General features: G+C 42.0%; 1 protein-coding gene and 1 pseudogene across 2 annotated transcripts in view; one reads left to right on the forward strand and one right to left on the reverse strand.

Annotated features, from left to right (window-relative positions):
- LOC121436955 (V-set and immunoglobulin domain-containing protein 1-like) overlaps positions 1-17,858 on the forward strand; it is a 32,792-nt gene extending 14,934 nt beyond the window's left edge. For both annotated transcript variants that reach the window (XM_041636872.1, XM_041636873.1), the window contains 5 exons: positions 4,421-4,619; positions 10,072-10,227; positions 10,589-10,708; positions 15,279-15,420; positions 16,507-17,858. In XM_041636872.1, coding sequence (XP_041492806.1) covers positions 4,421-4,619; positions 10,072-10,227; positions 10,589-10,708; positions 15,279-15,420; positions 16,507-16,855 — 966 coding nt within the window. In that variant the 3' untranslated portion in view covers positions 16,856-17,858. The remainder of the gene's footprint in view (positions 1-4,420; positions 4,620-10,071; positions 10,228-10,588; positions 10,709-15,278; positions 15,421-16,506) is intronic.
- Positions 17,859-20,621: 2,763 nt separating this feature from the next.
- Positions 20,622-21,118, reverse strand: LOC121436957 (annotated as a pseudogene).
- Between the last annotated feature and the right edge of the window lie 352 nt (positions 21,119-21,470).

The raw sequence follows: 21,470 nt of genomic DNA on the forward strand, positions 1-21,470 counted from the left end.
AGAATGAATTCAAATTTGCAAACTGGAGGCTCGGGGCCTGGTTTGGCCAGCAGATATATTATGATTGGCTAGGCCAGCATTTTGTTTCTATAGGGTATGCCAGCTCCTCCATATACCATGGTCCCCTCTGGCCTGCTCCTACTTCTAGACCCTGTGCCACCTTTGTCTCATATGTCCAATATCCAGCAGGCTCCTGAAGGCTCCTGAACCTTAGTGACATGAACTGAGTGATCTCAAAGAGGATCTAGACACTACCAGGCTTCTGTGACTCTACCCACCAGCCACCAGCGTGGCAAAGAGGGCAGGAAGAGGAGACATTGAGATAAAGCGGGACTCTGTCATGAACATGGGCACAGGCAGCGATGGGTAGAATTTTAAACAAGTACTACTTTAGGAAACATGGGGATGGATTTTCTTAAAGCCAGGCTCCTCTCATCCTTGCAAGGATGCAGCCTGTTGAACACAGGAGGCTTTTCCTTGGCCTCAGTAACTCTGATCTCCAAACTGATAATACTTTTTCTTCGCAAAGGATGTCAGCCACCTAGTGGTATGGGCCGTGCCTTGGCTGTTGTTCAGCTTTAACTTTTTTTTCTTACTTAGCTTTGATCTTTTAAGTATTACTCTTTGTGGAAAATGAAACCAACTTGTAGCCCTTCCAGAGTGATTAGATAAGCAGTTTGAAGAAAACATTCCTTTCTTGTTTTCTTCCCAAGGACAGAGTTAGCAGGGCGGACTTGCCCAAGCAGAATGCCCCTTCTGTACATCTGGCTAATGCTTGGAACTTCCCTTCCCAAACAGCAGCCTAAACTCAAGGCCTTTACTTTTTAGGTCTCCTGTCGTATCCCTGTAGTATCTATCATCTGTGAGGGAAATATCGATTAGACAACAGTGTAAGAAGCAGGATAGAAGGGATGGGGGGCTTTCATAGGTAAGGTACACATCTGAGACCTAGGCCTATACCACCCTGCCTGGTCTCTGTTGTTGTACCCTTCCGTGTCCTAGTCCTTGCCTTAAAAGTATTCTGTAACCTTCATTTCTACATAATCAAGGTCACTTCACCTAGATCCTTTAGGACTTCCTGTGGTGGGATTGATGCTGTATCTCACTGTGACATCATCAGATGTCACAAAGCAGGGCTGGCCTGCGTCCTCTTGGGAGCAGAGGGACTGGTCAGAGGCTTAGGTTAGAAAGGACTGTCTTGATGGCAGCGGGCTGTGTTCCAGGTAAGTGACCACAGGACCTCACGCTGTTCATTAAGAAGTAAATATATTTTAGTGTTTCCTGCCAGGGTAGCACAGTCCTTTGATAAGTTAAATCTATCCCTGTCTCATTTGAATACCTTGAGTTAATCGTAGCTCTCTGGGTTCTCTGTCAAACGCGTGTCATCAGGGTTTCAGTTCCGGAGGCATGAATAAACGAAGTATAGGATACTGTATTTAGGGCAGGAAAGAATGTTAGAGGAGACAAAGGAGAGAATAAGTTCCTTTCACTTTAATTATGCTCATTTTTTAAAAAATTTTCCCTCAAAATTCTGCTTGTTGGTCTCGCTTTAACATTGCCTTTCTGCATAAAGGGGAAGAGGTTTGAAGTGCACTAGATAACATCTTTTGGGTTTTCTGACTGTTTTCTCTTTTTTAATAGATTGGGTAAAGAGCCCTGGGCAAGGAATTAGGGAAACTGGTTCTACTTCTGCTTAAACTTATTTTGCTTTTGTGTTTCACCCTTTTTTTCCTCACCGAGGGTGGAAAATAAGACACCGTCCGTGCTAGGCAAGCGCTCTGCCATTCAATGTCACACCCATCCCTCAACTTACTTTTAACATTTTTTAAATCCTCCCCTGGCTTCAGTTTCTTGTTTAAAGTCAGGCTAATGAAGTAAATGAACTGGAAGAGCCATCTAGAAGATTTTATGAAAATAACTTGTCTCATTAGACTACAGCAATCCCAATTTACGAGACATAAGCACCAATTGTGGAATGACACACATTTATATTAATTTCGCAAACTGTGTACACAGAATGCCTGTATTGGAAAGGGAACTCAGATCGTATTACCTCATCTAGTGATTCCCAAGGTGCAGCCACTCATGCCCCAGCCTCATAATTTCTGTCATACTCGTGTATCCCCAGAACTATTTTTCAGTTAATCCTTTCTATATTGACTGAGACTTTTTAAATCCAAAGACCTTAGTGTCACCTATGCAACAATGTCCATGAAGTTACATATTTGCTATGCTCCATGTGCTTCTCTTGTGTATATTAACATTAGTAGGTTTTCATGTGGACATCACTGGAAATCACTGTCCTACTTGGTTCTAGCTCCTTGTGCACATTTGGAAACTAAAGGTTAGAGAGATTAGCTTTCTTTGCCTCTTATCACTCAGCAAGTTGCTATGGAGACATAATTAGGGAATACCTCATGTGACTACATCACATCAGAGGCAGAGCCGTGGGGAAAGCCTAGATCTTATGACACTTAGTTCAGACTTCTCTCAACCATGTCACTCTTATCCCATGGTTGCCATTAATACCTAAGAGCCACGCAATTTAATGTAAATGTAAGTAGAATTCAGATCTTTCTTTAATCAATTATTTTATTGTAAAATTTATTTTTAATAATGTTGCTAAATACTAGTATTTTTATTATTTTTAAATTTTGTATATGTGTACTGTATTAAATTATTTCTTTCCTCCCTTTCCTGTCTTCCTCTCCCTTATCTTCCCTTCCCCTGTGGTCCCTCTCAAATTCATGTGTTTTTCTTTAATTATTATTATTACATATATAAGAGTAAATATATAAATACAACCCATTGGGTCCATATAGCGTTGTCCATATGTATATATTTTTAGAGCTGGCCACTTGGTACTGAATAACCAATTAGGAGGCTCATCCCTGGGAAATACTGATTCTCCCTCTTTCTGCAGTCACTAACTCCTTGTAGCTTTTCTTTATACAATATGTTTTGAGCATATTTGCCCCCTGTACACTCTTCCCAGACCCACCCGCTTCCCTACCCACCCGATTTTGTGTCCTCTCTTTTGCTACCCATCAAATCCAATCTGCACTGCCTATATATTCTTGCATGGGTGGCCTTCCATTGGAGGGCAGTTGACTTATCAGGGACAACACTCTTAAAACTGGCTCTTTCTCTCTCAGCAGCTATCAGTTGCCAATTGTTCCTCAGTTAGGAGTGGACTTCATGCCCACCTTTCCCAAACTCCATGGAGGATTTGGTCTTGCTTGAGCATTCATGAGAGTGTTTGTAAAGACAGTCTTGCTATTTAGCTTAGGTGGTCCCCAAGAGACTGAGACTGCAGGTTTATGTCCCTGCTTGGCTCAAGTTCAGTACATTGTAAAGATAACAACAGCAGCAACAAGTGAATCCTGGGCCTTCAGATGTGTCACCCGAAGTTCTTAGCTCTGCTATTTGACACGGAGAGAAAGATGGCAGGTAACAGGGACCAAGCACACTGTAGGCCTTTTGCTGGTTTACCTGGTTTTATCCTACCACGGCTACTATGAGAGAATGAGAGCAATTGATTTCTCACAGAATAGTCTGCCCTGAAGTATTTTACTTCTAACAAACAGAATGTATCCAAGTGCACAATCTGAGAGATACGTATGCGTGAAAGAAACATGAACATTTGAGCTTTTAGGGAGAACAGTCTCAGTGGGCAAGGTAAACTCAAATCAGAAGTTCATAAAGTGGAAATACCTCTTGAGATCTATCTTATGTACCGGTGAGTTTCTACCAGGTAGACTAAGCAGGTGAATGCTTGTTTTCCTAGCCAAAGGTTAGAAGTTAAATCCTCTGAACTCCAATTGTCTCTTTTTCTGTAAAATAAGCTTCCTAGTCTCTGATCTAGTGACATCACAGAGCTAGAGGCAAATGAGGTAATGACATATACAATCAAAAAGTTAAATGCCCCACCGAACTGAGAAATCTTGGCTACAGGGACCACAGATAGAAGGGACTTTCTGGAAATTTCTCCTCATTCTGGATTGTAGTAAGGAGCAGCAGGCTATGTTCCTGCCTGGATCCCATATGGCTAGCATAGCCCGGAAATAATAACACACAAATTGTATTCTTTTAAATACTTCCTGGCCCATAAGCTCTAGCCTCTTACTGGCTCTCACATCTTGCTTAACCCATTTCTATTAATGTGTGTAGCATCACAAGGTCGTGGCTTACTGGGAAGGATTCTAGCCTGCTTCCATCTCGGAGAGGAGAGCTATGGCAACTGACCTCATTGCCTTCTTCCCAGCATCCTGTTCTGTTTATTCCGCCTACCTAATTTTCTGTCCTATTAAAGGGCCAAGGCAGTTTTTTTATTTAACCAATGAAATCAACACAAAACAGAAGACTCTCCCATATCACTGGATACTCTCAGGTTCTCAGTTTTACTATTTTTCTACACTAGATTTACTACTATGAAGGCGGACAAGCTTCGGCTATTGGGCAATTCAAGGATCGAATTATAGGGTCAACAAATCCAGAGAACGCATCGATCACTATATTGCAGATGCAACCAGCGGACAGTGGAGTTTACATCTGTGATGTCAACAACCCTCCAGATTTTGTCGGCAAAAACCAAGGCATTCTTGCTGTCACTGTGTTAGGTATGGGCATTCTTTTCATGTCTTTTGTTTTCTTGAAGCAACTAAAGACAGTGAATTAGTCAAAGCACTGGGTTATGGTGTCAGTTATGTCCCTGGGGCTAAATATTCTCCCTGCTCCTTTCACTGCCAGAGACCATTTTATTAATTTAAGATTTATCTTATCAGTAGAGAGTTTTCCAACTTAATCTGTATAGTGATACCTAAAAATTAGCATAAAATGTACAGAAACAATAGGATCCCTAGCTTGAAAGGATACAGTGAAACAAACTTTGTCCCACCAAATGATCACCAATGAGCTCTTCAAGGAGGAACTTGTAATTAAAGCCACACTTAATTACAAGAAACAATTGTCAACCTACTTATTCCCTTTTTCAAGCCAACCACTGTTCTTACCAAGAACTGATTCTTTCAAAGGCAGAAACATCCACTTCGTTTATATTTATTTTTTATTATATTTTGTTTTGTCTTGAGGCAGAATCTCATGAAACCATAGCTAGCTCTAGCTAGCCTTGAGCTTGCTATGTAACTATTTAATTTGATTTTTGATCTGTGGAGGGGGGGCTCACTTTTTAAAAATGCTAATGATATTTGGAAAATGTTACTTGTTAAGGCATTATTAAGAATTAAGTTATGATAAACACGTATTTATTATATGATATTGGACAAATCACATTTACTCTCAAACTAGACTTGGAAGAGCTTATTTATTCAGGATTTATGGTTTCCCTACTTTGTAAAAGGAAATAAAGGCTTGGTGGTGATGGAGACATGGCTTCTGCCCATGAGGAATACTCAGTTTGTTTGCTTTCTGGGGATCATTCAAACTCAAGAGAACACAGCAGGGGCTGAGTACCTATTTACAGACTCTAAAGTAGAAAGTATTAAAGGGAGGGGAACGGGCTTGAAGCCCTTACCAGTAGCCCGAATGGAGCTGGCCTAGTCATTGCTCCCGTCCGCTTGAGTATATGAATCACTGGAAAGGAAGCAGTAGGCCAAGTCAGCTACTAGATAGTTGGTTTAAAGAAGCAACAAATGACAGCAAGATACACATCTACGAGAACTATCCACAGTTGTCTTGCTACCTATGTGATTTTAAAAGGCACCAATTGATGCTTACTGTGAGGTCTGCCATCGTATTTACCCTCCTAAGTAAGAGGGAAATGTTACATCAGAGCTAATATTTAAGAGAGGGTTTTCTCAAATCAGTTGTATTTTATTGTGCTGAGCCTTGTGCTTGGCTTTGGAGCGTAGGAATAGATGAACCCATTGCTAGGACAATTTGTGTGACAGTTCATAAGATCAGTCATATGGGGGAAAACTGTGGTAAGAATGCCAAGAACCACGAGACGGAAAATCAGTAAACTTAGGTTCTAGACCTTTTTCTGTTCCTGGTGACCTCATACAATGCAGTCCACTACTCTCTGGCCAATGTAAGATAGATTTTAAGTCTGTCTTCTTTACTGATTTATTATGAGAATCCAATTAGGTGCTGGGGATTAAAGAGCCTTTTAATGTTCAAGTAATTTGAGGGATTAATCGTCTAATGATTTTCTGTTGCCTCTGTGTCTCTGGGGTGATCTGAGCAGAAGCAATTTTCAAGAAAAGGCTTGGAAATAGCCCTGAGATAAGCTAGACAAGAAGGTTAATATTCTTAAATTTGAAGTTCAGAGGATTCCCAGTGAATTTCCACAAGTCAAAGATATCTGAAGCTAGTTTTTTTTTCTTCCCTTTGAGTCTTTGGGTCAGATAAGTCTTGTCATGAGTTTGTCATGATTTTTCTTGAAGCAGTCAGAAACCATAAAATAAAGATACTAAACAATCTATGGAATTTCCTTCCACAGACATACTCAAAAATTCCATTTTCATTAATTCAGAAAAGAACAAGGTTTTCCTATGAGTTTCAACTTTCCAGAAATTAGTGATAGTAAATTGTCTCTAAATTTTCAAAGTCTGTTCACAATTCTCAAGTCCCATTGCACATGAACACCCTGACTGGGCCTGGGACAAGTAGAGATGGGTGGGTCGGAGGGGGCAGTTGTACGGAGAGTTAACTAATACACCGCCGAGGATGGTTCTTCATAGCACTACATTAAAAGAATCTGTTTATTGTAATGAACTCACAAATAAAAATGTCCCACAGGTAGATTATGGTAACCATTCAAACACTTACCCAGGCCCAAGCTCAATGCAACCCAATGATCTTATGAAAAGTTAGAATGGCCATGCTGAAGTCATGGAGCTTTGCTCTTAGGCCTTTCCCCTTTCAATGTCAGTTACACATTATAAAAACGAAAAATCTATGAGTCAGTTGAAACTAGAAAACCAATTAGCTTTATATTCTCTTTTATGATTCATGTGTCCTTTTGCCTGCATTCCATCTCTTCTCATCACCTAATAGTACCCTTTCTTGGTCTCCTTTCTAAATGCTATGCTACACCAATGTGTATATTACGCAAAATGTTATACTCTACCCATGATGTATATATGTTTATAGGTAAACAGCTATGAACGTGGGTATAGTATAGCCATGTATCCTTGAGACATTTCTCACCGAGCATGGATATCAATCAATCCCGTGTATTTGCTTTACATTCATGCACTCCTTCATCAGAGCCCGGGAACATGCCTCAGTTACTGTTCTAAGCAATGGAAATAGTAAGATGTAAAAAATAGGGTCCCAGCCCTCCAAAAATCCAATCTGGTGAAAGAGACAGATTGCACGAACACTTACAGTGGGAGGAGAGCTGTGAAGGCACAGAGAAAGCTACAGAAGGGGAACCAGAGAAGGCTTATCAGGGAAAGAGACTTGTGCTGGCCGAGGAAGGATGCCTAAGAACATGTCAGGTAGAGCAGAGGCTGAAGTGGCAGGGTACATACAGTTCAGGTGAAGAAAGCCGGGAGCCGAGAAGCAGGTGGTTTGGATGGCCATTCATTTAAGAGACCTCCATTAGTCATGACAACCCTCTAAAATCAATCTCTGAAAAACACCCACATCGACTCTGAATAATTATTATGTGTACATTTGGAATGAGCACCATCTCCATTCTGCAGTTTGGCGCATAAAAATTATTAATTTAGAGGAGCTTTGTGAACACACTGAAGCATTTTCATCTGTCTTCTGGGATGAGCCTTTTCCTTCCACCCAAATCCTGATGAAAGCAATAAAGCCAAAGGGTAGATCAATGGCTTTGCCAGTAAAACATAGTAGCTCTTTGGGGGTACTTTAGCTCGATGAAATGTCAAGCTCAATTCGGATTCAGTAGTTTTAGAAGATATATAGATTTGCAGCTTGTCTCAAAATGAATCAGCTAGTGTTTTGTTAATAATAAAAAAAGAGAGATAGAAGGAGAAAAAGAACAACAAGAAGCCTAATCTAGATTTGAATCTAGCCTCAGTGAATGAGTGCTAGTTATTCTAGTTTGCTATGTATAATTTAGTCCTGGTGCCTGACTTTTAATGTTGAAATGCCCACATTTTTCTGTTCAGATTGTTCTGTTCTTATATAGGGGCTATAGCAGTCAGACCATTTTGTAAAGACACTAAGCCTAATCTTAGTTGAATGGTATAGTTAAATGGCCTAGTTTAAGGTAGGTGAATCAAGTTTTTCCCATCTCAGAAAGCCATCGATAGGGAGAGTATTGAAATCTAAATAGAAAAATTCTCTAACTCAAAAGACACCAGTTTTCAAAGGATAGTGGAGCATTTTAAAGGGTTGTGCTTATACCTGTCTTCTTCTGCATACAAGGGTTTGAGTCTGAGATGGCTTATCAGAGCAGAAGCTGGTAGAAGATTGATTTCGGCATCAAAAATTAGTCCAGTCCATAGCCAACAGCAATTCCATGTGCAATGCTTTGTTTATAATATTTACTTTTGGCTGGCCAGAGGTTAGATCATTTCTTATTCATGTTTTATAGATGAGACAACTCGAGGCTTAGTTCAATTACATAACTTGTCCAAATACCTATAAGGTAAAGTTGCATAGCTCTGGTTCTGTGTGGATCCAGATCTGTGATCACATGTCCCAGGAGAATCAATGGGTAGTCTGAAACATTTAAGTTATAAATTTCATAAATTAGATGCTAGAGGGATGGATTAAGATAAGGAAGAAGAGCTGGGTACAGTATCATATGCCTGTAATTCTAGTACTTGGAAGGTAGAGGCCAGATTCAAGTTCAAACCCAGCAACCAACCAACTAACCAGAGGAACAGAAAACCAAAGGATGGCTGTTCATTGGAAAGTACATCCAAAACTTACAGTCATCACTCGTGTGTGTTATTAGGGACAGACTACCTGGCATAAAGTGAGATTGTGATTCACAGTTACCCAGAGAGTGTCTCCTTGATCCAGGTCTCTGTCCAGGTGTTGTCATAAGCAGCTGAAAAACGGCATGTCCAAAACTGCCCCCAGCATCTCTCCTTCCTCCTCATCCCATCCTCTAAAGCTTGTTCTTCTACCTGAATTCTTTCTCTTGGATGGTGGCAGGATCATGGATACAGAATCCGAAGCCTGGGAATCAGCATAGATCCTTACTTTCCTCGGTAGCTAGCTGGTCACTAGCTCCTGTGACTATTTTCTTAATACCTCTTGAATCACCTTTCCCTTGGTCCAGGAACCCTCAGTATCAGAGAGAGCTATATGGGAAGTACTAGAAAGAACATCATTACTACCTTTCTCAAACTCCTTCCGTGGTCTCCCTGTTCCCCGTGCAAAACATGTAATACAGCGCCCTCCCTACCGCGAGCCCCAGTGTTCTGTTATTTCATCTCTCACCACCGTTAGCTCCACTTCGGCAGCGCCTAGTCCAGTACTGGATAGACAGACGGCACCTAGCTAAATGCTTGCCAAGTGGCAGAAAAATCGAGACTGTAACATCATATAGCACCAATGCAAAGTGGGCTCCTCTGCTGAGGAGGCCTCGGGCAAATTCAAGCCTTCCAGAGAGTTTGGGTCACCTATAGATGAATAAATGAAGAACTGCCTTAGCCTCACAAAGGAATAGAAAAAAAAGGAAGTATTAGTGGGCTATTTTAAAAGGAATTTCTAGAAAGGTTTTATCTCCAAGTATTTAAGGGCTCTGTTTTCATTTAAGATGGCTTTTAAAGCACAAGCTATGTTTGTACTCAGAGTTCGGTTACATTTGGCTGTTTTAATAAAGGCATATTTTAGGATCCAATGAGGAAATGCATGGTTATAAATCAGGGGACAAGGCAGACAGAAGAGACACTATTTGAATCTTAATGGCCTCCTGACTAGATGGTCGCCGTAGCTGAAGCGCTCTGCTCCCATCTGGTGGTACAAGCAGAAAACTGCCCAGCGCCAGGTTTCTAAGAATAGACTACATAAGCAAATGCCCGTATAATCTGTACAGTGAAAGCGAGAAAGTGGCTGCCAATGTCACAGAACTGTCCGTTTCTTACAGGAAGCTCACTTGTTTTTGTCTTTGCCTCACAGTCAAACCTTCCAAGCCCTTTTGTACCATCCAAGGAAGACCAGAAGCAGGCCACCCAATCTCCTTGTCTTGCCTTTCTGCCGTTGGAACACCGTCCCCTGCATATTACTGGTATAAGATTGAGGGAAACACCATTGTGCCAGTAAAAGAAAGCTTCGGTGAGTATCGCCTTTCCTAACTTCCGCTGGATGTGCTCCTCGATGCTTGCCTGAGGTCCTCAAATGTTTCTTCCCTTGATGTCAGTGTGTGCATGTGTGTGTCTGGAGCAGACATGTGCTTACCATGATACCTGCCTGCTAACATGAGGATTGTGGTGTGTCTGTTTCTCGGAGTCTAGAATTCGGCTGAGAGGTGGTGAATGCGGAGGGCCTTTGCTGGGCTGCTTGTAGAGCATTGCGAGAGACCTAGGTGGAGCCTATTCATCTCAAGAGAGGCCGCTGTGAGAAAGTGGGCGGGCATTAAACAGCGTACACTAACATGACAAGAGATCTTAAAAATTCTGTGTTCTTGTTTTGACAGACTCAGCCACTGGAGTTTTGGTTATCGGAAATCTGACAAATTTTAAGCAAGGTTATTATCAGTGCACTGCCATCAACAGTCTCGGCAATAGTTCCTGTGAAATTGACTTAACCTCTTCACGTGAGTTGGCTCTATGGCTTTCATACTTTATCCTTCAGTTAAGTAGTCTGGGCCTGCCCATCGAACAGATTAATTAGGGTCTCTCCTTAGTCCTTCTTGCCTCTCTGGAGATGTCTGTGCTTTATTGGTAAGTTGATAATGGATGGCCATCCAGGTCTCTCATTTCTACATAGTAATATGTTCCCTAAATTCTTCACTGGGTAGTTTATTTAAGCATCATTAAAAAGTAGGTATTACTCTTGGACAAATAAAAAAACAGCAGTGTCATTAGCAGTCTTTTGCAGTGGATAATTCCAGCTAGTCCCTTAGCTATCCTTTTCAAATATATGCCTCACAGACTTCCTACTTCTTGACTGCCTTATTAAGACTGGACTCTAGAATACAGGGAAACCCTCCAAGATAAGGCACAGACAGGAGTTTCTGAGCAGGTTTTTGGTAGATCAGAAAAATAATAGCGAGAACTGATAAATAAGCTTGTTCTTGCGTGAAATTTAAAAGCTTTTGCACAGCAAAGGAAACAAGAGACTGAATCTTCATTCAGTCTAGGCAGCCTAGAGAACGGAAGGAAATCCTCTACCGCCATTTAGCCAACAGAGGGTTGACACTTGGAATAGATGAGGAGCAAAAGAATTAAACACAAGTAGTCCAGTCAATAAATAAGCAGATGTTTTGTAAGACAGGTCTCAGAAGAATTACAGATAGACAACAAATATATGAAAAAAATTCTCAGTGTTTTTCACCATCATGGAAATGCTATCAGAGTTATGGTGAGCTTCTATTTCCCCCCAGTCTTATGACTATCATCAAGAGCTCAAACAACAAACGTGGACAAGGATATGCAGGAAAAGGAACCCTTACATGCTGATGGTGGGAATGTGAATTAAAGCAACCACAATGGAAATCAGTCTGAAGCTTCCTCAAAAAATCTAAAAATAGAATTACCAGCTGTACCACTTCTGGGTCTATAACTAAAAGAATTCAAGTCAGCATGCCACAGAGAAAGCTGGATAAGCTTGTTTATTTCCATGCTACAACACCCATGTTACAGGCTCACAGATTGTCATCACCTGATGGACACCCCAGTTCACTAGCATTATATGGTTTGCAGGAAAATGGAAATGAAAATTACCATAGTGAGTGAAGTAAGCCAGATGCAGAAAGAGAAATATCAGTTTTCTTTCGTAGGCAGGATCTAGATTTTTAAGAAGACATGGAAGTAGAAGGGAGCTGTTAGGGATGACAAAGGGGGACCAGTGGGAGGGGAGTGGAAGTAGAATGAGATACAGTAACAGGGACGTAGACATGATCTAAGTTACATGTATACATCCAGGAAAACATATTTATACCCATAATGCAGTATCTACATTCTAATAAGAAATAAAACCCAAAAGTTTAAAGGCAAAAATCTGCCTATAGTAACCAGACAGCCCTATCTGCAATCACAATACCTGATGAGTACTATTGTTACTATTTGTATTAAATTGTTTCCCATACTATACTTGCTACATGAGCAACACCGCAGTCTTCCAGTTGAAAGGCACTTACTTGCTCTCTGAGATTCATAGTTAAAGAGCCTTGAAACAGATAGACTAGGTCAATCCTGGGACAAGCCCTCACGAGAGATGTCTCCCAAACCTCTTAGGGCTCACTTGAGCACTTAGAGCCTTGCCATCTGCCCCCCACTCTCATTACTTTCAGCTCTCTCCTCTGGCCTTTCTCCTGAGACCTGTCTGTACAGGCATGGTTCTCTGTTGTCTTTCTTTACTCCTCACTCAATTGTTGCCTACCCTTCTAGAGATAGACACACATGGCGGATGTCCAGTCGTGTAAGACTAGTACCCGAATCTTCTTTCCAATGATCTCCAGCACTCTCCTGGCTTTCCTTTTTCCCTCTCCTCTCCCTTCTTGCTTCCTTTCCTTTCTTTGCCCTCCTGTCCTTATCTTCTTCCTACGTCACCTATTGGCTATCTACTATGGATCATCATAGGTGATGCAGAGACCGACGTTAAGAAGAAAGGTCTTTCACTCAAGGAGCTCTCCATTCAGCTAGAGGGCTAAGCAAAGACTGTATGTGCTAAACGCTATCGTATAGGTCCATACAGGGATAGACACCAAAAGAGGACCACTTATGGTTACAGCTCTGGAGCAGCTGCGCTGACCAAGTACTATTTGAGCTGGTATCTGAAGGTACCAGCAAAGGCTATTGTTTCTATAAAATTGGTAGGCTGGGTGGAGAACAAAAGCAGAGCAGCAGCTGTAGAAAGATGATTGGTTAATGGCGAAGGAACACGAGGAAGAGCCACAGAAAAGATCACTGGGAGATGGAACCATAATAAAGAGACAGCCATTGTGTTCGAGTCTATTGAAAGGAAGTGATTATTTCCTCCCGATTTCAAAACTAGTGAGAATGTATTAAAACACTAAGCAAAGCCCCCAAATGAGGCAGTTAGTGACCTTAGGGAAAGCATTTTAAAATGCTGAACAACACAGAATCAGAGGATGGATGTTTCTGAGCTGTGAACAATATTTAATTTTTATAAACATAAAGTTTTATTAAAATAGTATTATAATTGTATTAGGAGATTGTAGTGGGAGATGAGGAGTGCTTTGAAATTCAGGGGGATAATGAACATTGGAAAATGGGAGGCCATCTGAGAGCAAGTGTAATACAAGTCTGTAGGCAAGAGCAGTTTTGGATCGTCCCACCAGTGGCTGGGGTGGGTCAAGAGAACGCTGCTTTGTTAAAAGTTTAGAACTGTTTAATTGTTAATGTTATTTACTTTAACAATTAAGATATTATTTTTGTTTAGTTTAATTTTTTAAATTTTAATTTGTTTTTTAAAATTTTATTTTACATTCCATCCACAGTTCTTCCCCCTACCCCTCTTCCCGCCCCCACCTCCCCCTCCCCAGCTGACCCTCCATCCATTCCTCCCCACAGTTAAGGGCTCCCATGGTGAGTCAACAAAGTCTGGCACATTAAGTTGGGGCAGGACCAAGCCTCTCCCTCCTGCATTAGGGTTGAGCATGGCATCCCACCATAGGGAATGGACTCCAATAAGCTGGCTCATGCACCAGGGATAGATCCTGGACCTACTGCCAGGTGCCCCTCAGATAGTCCAAGCTTCACCACTGCCTCCCACATATGGAAGGCCTAGTTCAGTCTCATGGAGGTTCCACAGCTGTCAGTCTAGAGTTCATGAGTTTCCACGAGCTTGCCTCCGCTGCCTCTGTAGATTTCCCACTCAGGATCTTGACCTCCCTTGCTCTCTTCTCTCTCTTCGACTGGATTCCTGGAGCTTGTCCTGGGGCTTCGTTTTGGCTCTCTGCATCTGGTTCTGTCAGTTGCTGGATGGTGGCTCCATGATGATAGTTTCATACATTTATATAATGACTTTTAGTCATTTTCAGTCCCCCATCCCCCTCACTTGCCTCTCTCACACTAGCTCCCATTTTCTCAACAAGTCCCCTCCGCCTTTCATGTCTTCTTTTTCGTAGCCTACTGAATTTAATTAGAGTTTTTTGCCTAAAGCATTGGTGGGAGAATATTTACTGGAGCGAGGCCAGTTTATCAGTGGATATACCACTGAAGAAAATGGCATTCCCTCCTTCACTCACTCACGATGAAATGTTCAAGGGCTCCATCCTGTGCAGACAGCCACAGCCTTTGTGATTTCGTGAGTGCAGCAGGTGCATCACACCCAGATGTCTTTCTGCTGCCCATCCTCCGGCTTACACTCTTTCCATCCCCTCTTCTGCAGGGCTCCCCCAGTCTTGCTGATATAGCTGAGCTGTCCCATTGAGGGTTTTGTGAGACAAGGTCTTGCCATGTATATGGCCCAGGCTGTCTGGAAACTCAGGATTTTTCTGCCTCGGCCTTTTGTGCCCAGCTACATGGATTTCTTCCATCATAAGAAGATGAGGGGCTTATTATGCAAACTTAGTTTTTCATTTCAAAATATAAACAGTTGATCCTTGTTTAAGGGGAAATAGATGGGTATGGGCTGGCTTATGATCCAGACATGTTCTGTCAGGGACGACATGTCTGGACTTGGAGGCCTGGTGCTCAGCTGGAATGTCTCGCACTCATTCAATTTTTCCATAGACTGATGTAACAAACCAGATGCCTGTTTATCCAAATGGCCATGTCCTTTTGCTCATAGAGTTCATGAGCAGGGAGTGTATGGGGAAGCTTTTTATTTTATTTCACTTAGGCCTTAGGAAAGCTGATGAAATGTCCTTGTCTCCAACAGAGCATGTTTCTGGTTACCAGATTGCCATGACATGTCTCTGACCACATAAAGGCACACTGAAAACTCTATTCCCTAAATATGGATTTAAAAACAAGCTTGCCTGCCAAGTGGCCACAGTTTTCTTCATTGGTGCGCATGTTAAGCTCCACAGTCAAGGACCTCTACTAGCAGAATTCTGGGAATTTCTGTTCCTTCCACCTGTACCTGTCACTTTCTTGCACTGTGAGCCTTCCAGATCATTTTTCATCAGTCTCAAATGCATATATATAAGAGGAAAACGTGTTTGGTTTTACCAACTGCCTGTCTGTGTCCTTCAGATCCAGAAGTCGGGATCATCATTGGGGCCTTGATTGGCGCCCTGATAGGCGCTGCTGTCATCATCTGTGTGGTGTACTTTGCACGGAACAAAGTTAAGTCAAAGCAAAGGAAGAGGAACTTAAACCCGAGCACGGAACTTGAGTAAGCCCTTATGTCAACTAATTTAATCATCACAAAAGTCCTTTTAGGTCAGAGAAAAAACATTTTTAAGATATATTAACATATTTATCTTTACACCAACACAGCTATAAACATAATTGTGGCTATTTTAATGTAACAGAAGACTTCCGAAGGCAAAAGTGCATAGGGTCCAGGAAAATCAGAATTTGGTTGGCCCAACGTCTGTGCTTTTAGCTACACTGCAATTTTTTTCTGCAGTGTAGGACAATGTTTATCCACCTGCTCACCTTTCCCTCTTTTTTTTAATTTTTTTTATATTTTTGAGACTATAATTACAGCATTTTCTCCTTCCCTTCCTTCCCTCCAAATCCTCCCATATACTCCTCCCTGCTCTCTTTCAAATTCATTGCCTTTTTTCATTATCATTGTGTGTATACAAGTATATATATATATGCCTAAAGACAACCTGCTCAGTTTGGATAAAGTTACCTGTATGCATGTTTTCATGACTGGCCATTTGCTATTGGATAAGCAATTGGTGTGTCCTTCCCTGGATTTACTTTCATTGATTTAACTTAATTGATTTAATTAATTTAACCTAATTGATTCCACAATTAGGAACCCTAAGTCTTAAACTAACAAGTTGTAGACACAGATGCAACTGAACCATGGATTTGACCCTCAAACGCCTTATTACCCTCTCAGAGTCTCTCAGTTGTCCACCTTTTAAATGCTAGTGTGTCTTTCTTGGACTTTCATATTGTTGAAATCTAATCTTTCTGAACTCCAAAATGGACATATGTGGTCTGACAGCAAGTCAAAACATCAGGACAAACAGATGGCCTAAACTAGTGGGTAGCGACCCCTTTGAGGTTAGGATTCATGGCAGTAGCAAAATTATAGTTATGAAGTAGCAACGAAAATAATTTTATGGTTGGGGGGCAGGGTGTAACCACAACACAAGGTCACAGGGTCACAGTATTAGGAAGGTTGAAAACCACTGGTCTAGGACCTATTTGTCACTAAGGCTATAGTGTATGACTTCATGTGAAATATTCAAGTTCAAAGTTCCCTAAGGTTTTTCTGGGGATTTTTTTTTTCTTACAGGCCAATGACAAAGGCAAGCCATTCCCAAGACAATGAAGTCATTCCATCTGAAGAGATCCAGCTAGAAGCAACTTATCCATCTTCCATCCATGGCGCCCAATCCACTGAACCTCCTACTGCCATCTCAGGACCAGAATACGAGCCTGACCCCCAGCTTGAAACCACCACACAGCCTGACCCTGAACCAGAGCCTATTCCAGTGCCCGAGATGGAGATTCAGTTGGAACCAGAGCTGGAGCCAGAGACAGAGCCTGAGTCTGAGCCTGAGCCTGAGCCTGAGCCTGAGCCTCAGCCTGGAATTATAGTTGAGCCCCTGCGCGAGGAGGGGAAGGATTCAGTTAAGGCATAGGTGTAGAGACGCTCGGCATTAAGTACGGCAGTTCTCACGAACCCATTCCTGGCCTTTAATGTTTGGTGGACTTAACCAGTCCCCAGTTTGTCCTTCCATCGTGGACAACCCTCATCTAACAACATGCTCATACTCACCATTAATTCAAAATAAATAAACCAAGGCAACTACTAAAGAAATGCAAAGGTTTCTTTGTTTTTAGTATAGATTACTTAAAACTGTACTAATACATAAACATAACAAATGACCAGGCCAAGATGAGTGGCTCATTTCTAATTTAGTTGGCAATGTATTCACAAACATATTTTCTGTATTTGTGGTCACTCTGTTTCATGGGTCACATGTACACATGATAAGGTAGAGTTAATATGATTCAATATTCATTTTAGGATAAGCTTTCTTCCCAAATGATTTTTTATATTTACCACTAAGAAAACAATTTGATACCATTGGCTCACAAATTAGAGAAAAAAAAAAGCATTTCCCCAAAATAAGAGAGTTTGTGTCAAGTAGTACATACAATTTAAAACAAAGTCTTACAATTTATCATATTAAATCTTTAATAAGTCATCTCAGTGTCCAACACTTGAGCATAGCAATTTTTATAACTTTTTTTTCACTGCAAAAAGGTATACAGTCAAACAACTTAAACTCTTTCTTGGTGAACATAAAGTGTTGGTCTTGTAGGCAGTTTAGAACATACCTTTGAAAAAGCTATTATGTTATCATCACTCACTGTCTGCTGCTATCTGTTTGGGCGGTAGGCTAGGATGGTGTTCTCAGTAAGCACGGTCTATTTTAGATTGTCTAAACTGACAGTTGAAATCATCTGTTTTACTGTTTCTATAGTACACGTTAATAGAAACATCACTCTTATGTCAATGATGAACCCCTTCACTTAAAAGCTTTTTCACTGACACCCCTCTCTGAAGAAATTTGCAAGTAGATTTCCCTTTTTTTTACTTGTGTAATCAATCCTATATGAAATATTATTTTAAGGCCATAATAATGCTCAATAAAATCTCATTTAGTGACTACTAAGATTAATCTTTTTAATAACTATTGTCACATAATTTATAAGCTGTATACATTTTGACTGTACACACATAAAACACCATATCTATGTAGAAGTAGAATATTTCCACCAGCCCACAATGTTTTCTTGTGTCCCCTTTTATAATTCCATTGGGCCCTGTTTTCCATCTCTAAAAGTTAGCTTTTCTTTTCCCTGATCTTTATATGAATGGTATATAGTTTGAACTTTCATATCTGACTTTCTTCTCAGCTAAATACTTTCCAGCAGATCTGTGTCACATCTAGGATTTAAAACTCTTCTCTATGTAGATCATGCCCACTTATCAATTGAGGTAGACTCTACAGACATTTTACAGTCAAGAGAACTAATATTTATTAGTTGTGCCAGGTGTGTATTTTCTTTGATGTGTCGTTGATAGATAGTGCCTGATGGGCATAGGAAGAAAACTCCTGAAGGTCCTGAGAATGACCGAAATTTTAGATATTGTAAACTAAATACCAAAATTACAAAAATGGCTAAGTAGTTGAAACTTATTTTTCTTGCCCATTGAAGTCAATCACTACTGGCCCAAATTTCTGGTGGGTTGACTAGGTAGATTGTCACTATTGGTGGTTTTAAATAGTCTCGTACTATTTAAAATAGTTGATTAATGATATTTATTCCCCATTTTTAAGATCACAGATCACGTTGTGAGTCTAGAAAGACTATGGATTTGAAAATGCTTATGCACACGTCACATACAGATTTATGTTTTTAATATAGTATTTTTATTACTTGGGGATTTCATAGAATATTTTGATAATATTAACTCCCTTTTCTTCCCCCAAATGCTTCCTCATCTCCACTCTCCTCCTAACTTATTGTCTCTTTAAAAAATAAGCCATGTCAGGAGAAGAGGGACACAGAGATGATTGACAGGGGGCGGAACATAGAGATGATTGACAGGGGGCGGGATTCGAGGATGGTTGACAGGGGGTGGGACATAGGGATGATTGACAGGGGGCGGGAAACCGAGGATGATTGACAGGGGGCGGGAATAAGAGGATGATTGACGGGGGCGGGACATGAAGATGACTGACAAGGGGGTGGAAAAACGAGGATGATTGGCAGGGGGCGGGACATAGAGATGATTGACAGGAGGCGGGACATGAAGATGATTGACAGGGGGCGGGACATAGGGATGATTGACAGGGGCGGGCCATGAGGATGATTGACAGGGGGTGGGACATAGGGATGATTGACAGGGGGCGGAAATACGAGGGGGCGGGACATGAAGATGATTGACAGGGGGTGGGAATAAGAGGATAATTGACAGGGGGCCGGGCATAGAGATGATTGACAGGGGGCGGAACTATGAGGATGATTGACAGGGGGCGGGACATAGGGATGATTGACAGGGGGCGGGACATAGGGATGATTGACAGGGGGAGGGAATAAGAGGATGATTGACAGGGGACAGGGCATAGAGATGATTGACAGGGGGCGGGAATACAAGGATGATTGACAGGGGTGGGACATAGGGATGATTGACAGGGGGTGGGAATATAAGGATGATTGACAGGGGGCGGGACATAGGGATGATTGACAGGGGCGGGAATTCGAGGATGATTGACAGGGGGCGGGACATAGGGATGATTGGCAGGGGGCGTTACATGAAGATGATTGACAGGGGGCGGGACATAAGATTGATTGACAGGGGCAGGACTATGAGGATGATTGACAGGGGGCGGGACATAGGGATGATTGACAGTGGGTGGGAATATAAGGATGATTGACAGGGGGCGGGACATAGGGATGATTGACAGGGGCGGGAATATAAGGATGATTGACAGGGGGCGGGACATAGGGATGATTGGCAATGGGCAGGACTATAGTGATGATTGACAGGGGGTGGGACATAGAGATGATTGACAGGGGGCGGGAAAAAGAGGATGATTGATAGGGGGCAGGACATAGGGATGATTGACAGGGGCGGGACATAGAGATGATTGATAGGGGGGCAGGAACAGGGAGATGATTGACATAGAGATGATTGACTGGCCCAATGATGTCACCTGTAAATGGCCACAAATGGCTCTGGCGTGGATCTGCCCCTCCCTGTGTGTGAGGCAGATTGAGGTGGGCGAGGCCTGTGTCCCAGGGAATGATGGGAGAACTCAGCACTGGGTTCAGCACTACAGAGCCAGGTGGATCTCTGTGAGTTTGAGCTAGTTCCAGGGAAGCCAGGGCTGTTATATAAATAAACCCTGTCTCAAAAAAAAGAAAGAAAGGATGGGTGGATGGATGTGTGTGTGTGAGAGAGAGAGAGACAGACAGACACACACACACACAGAGAGAGAGAGAGAGAGAGAGAGAGGAGATAACCCACTAAGTCCAATTTGTGTTGCCTGTATACTCCTGGGTGTGGGGCCATCTTTTTGGGGGCCTTCCTATCTTCGTATTGCCTGGAAAGCTGCACATATGTAAAGTGTCAGGCTTATAGACCCTGGCCCAGAGATGGGAAAGGAGGTAGGGCAAGAAACATCCTTTCTCCCTGGCACCGTGGGCTCACCCTGTCCCAGGGGTAGGCAGAATGGGTTATGTGGGAAATATCCCTAAGTCCCAGCTTTCAGGACTTGAGCCTTTTGAGTCTGGTGCAGTGAGTGATCCAGTCTGTGGGACACTTGGTCTGTCTCCTTTTGAAAGCCCTAGAAAGGAGGGAGGTAAGAAGTGGAGGGAGACAGGTCTCTGCTAGAAGAACTTGACTCCTCGGCCATCACTGACAGTGATAATCTCAGCCTTGTGCTCCTGCTGTAGGGCCTGCAGAGCACGAAGTAGGGTCGCCTCATCCAGCCATGGAACTCTTCGTCCTCTTCGTCCTCTTTGTCCTCTTCGTCCCCACTGGTCAGTTCATACAGGATAAACACAGAGTTGTTCTGGCCGCTCCTGGAAACCCATTGATAAATGAATTTCCCCCATTCTTCTGGCCTCCGCCACATGATCGGGAAGCTAGACTTATTCTAGACTTATTCTAGACTTATTCTTATCCAACCCTTTCTTTCTTAGCTCCTCTAATACAATCTGGATTGACTCCACAGGAAGTTTCCGCTGTAGCTTGACGTTGTTGAGGAGCGGGCTCTCCTGGGCTTCCATCACCGTCATGCTGGACTGTTTGTGTCCACGTTTGGCTGTAACATCAAGAAGGGCGGGAAGCGGTACTGCCTCGGCCACTGGAAACTCATCGCCATCATAGTAGCCCAGAAAAACCGTGTGGAGCATGGTCAACCTATCAGAGGCCTTAATACTGACTCCATTGACTGTCAATAGCTATTCATAAGTTCATTTGTGCTACAAACTACACTTAGAGCTTGCAACTATTAGCACCATGACACAACGACTTCTAAAGAAAAATGTAGACTCTCATCTAATGAGACAATCAAAAATTTTAATCTCAAAAAAAATTTAATCTCTTAGCGAATTGAGGAAACAGTTGCTTATTAAGCACAGATTTGTGTACAAGTATATTTCACGTATACAATACAAAATATTTACTGTAAACAAGTATATATACCCACATTTTATTTAGCAAGATTATCGGGA

Source organism: Microtus oregoni, unplaced genomic scaffold, assembly GCF_018167655.1.
Source record: "Microtus oregoni isolate MIOR12 unplaced genomic scaffold, Mior012 000050F_011, whole genome shotgun sequence".
Classification (NCBI taxonomy): domain Eukaryota; kingdom Metazoa; phylum Chordata; class Mammalia; order Rodentia; family Cricetidae; genus Microtus; species Microtus oregoni.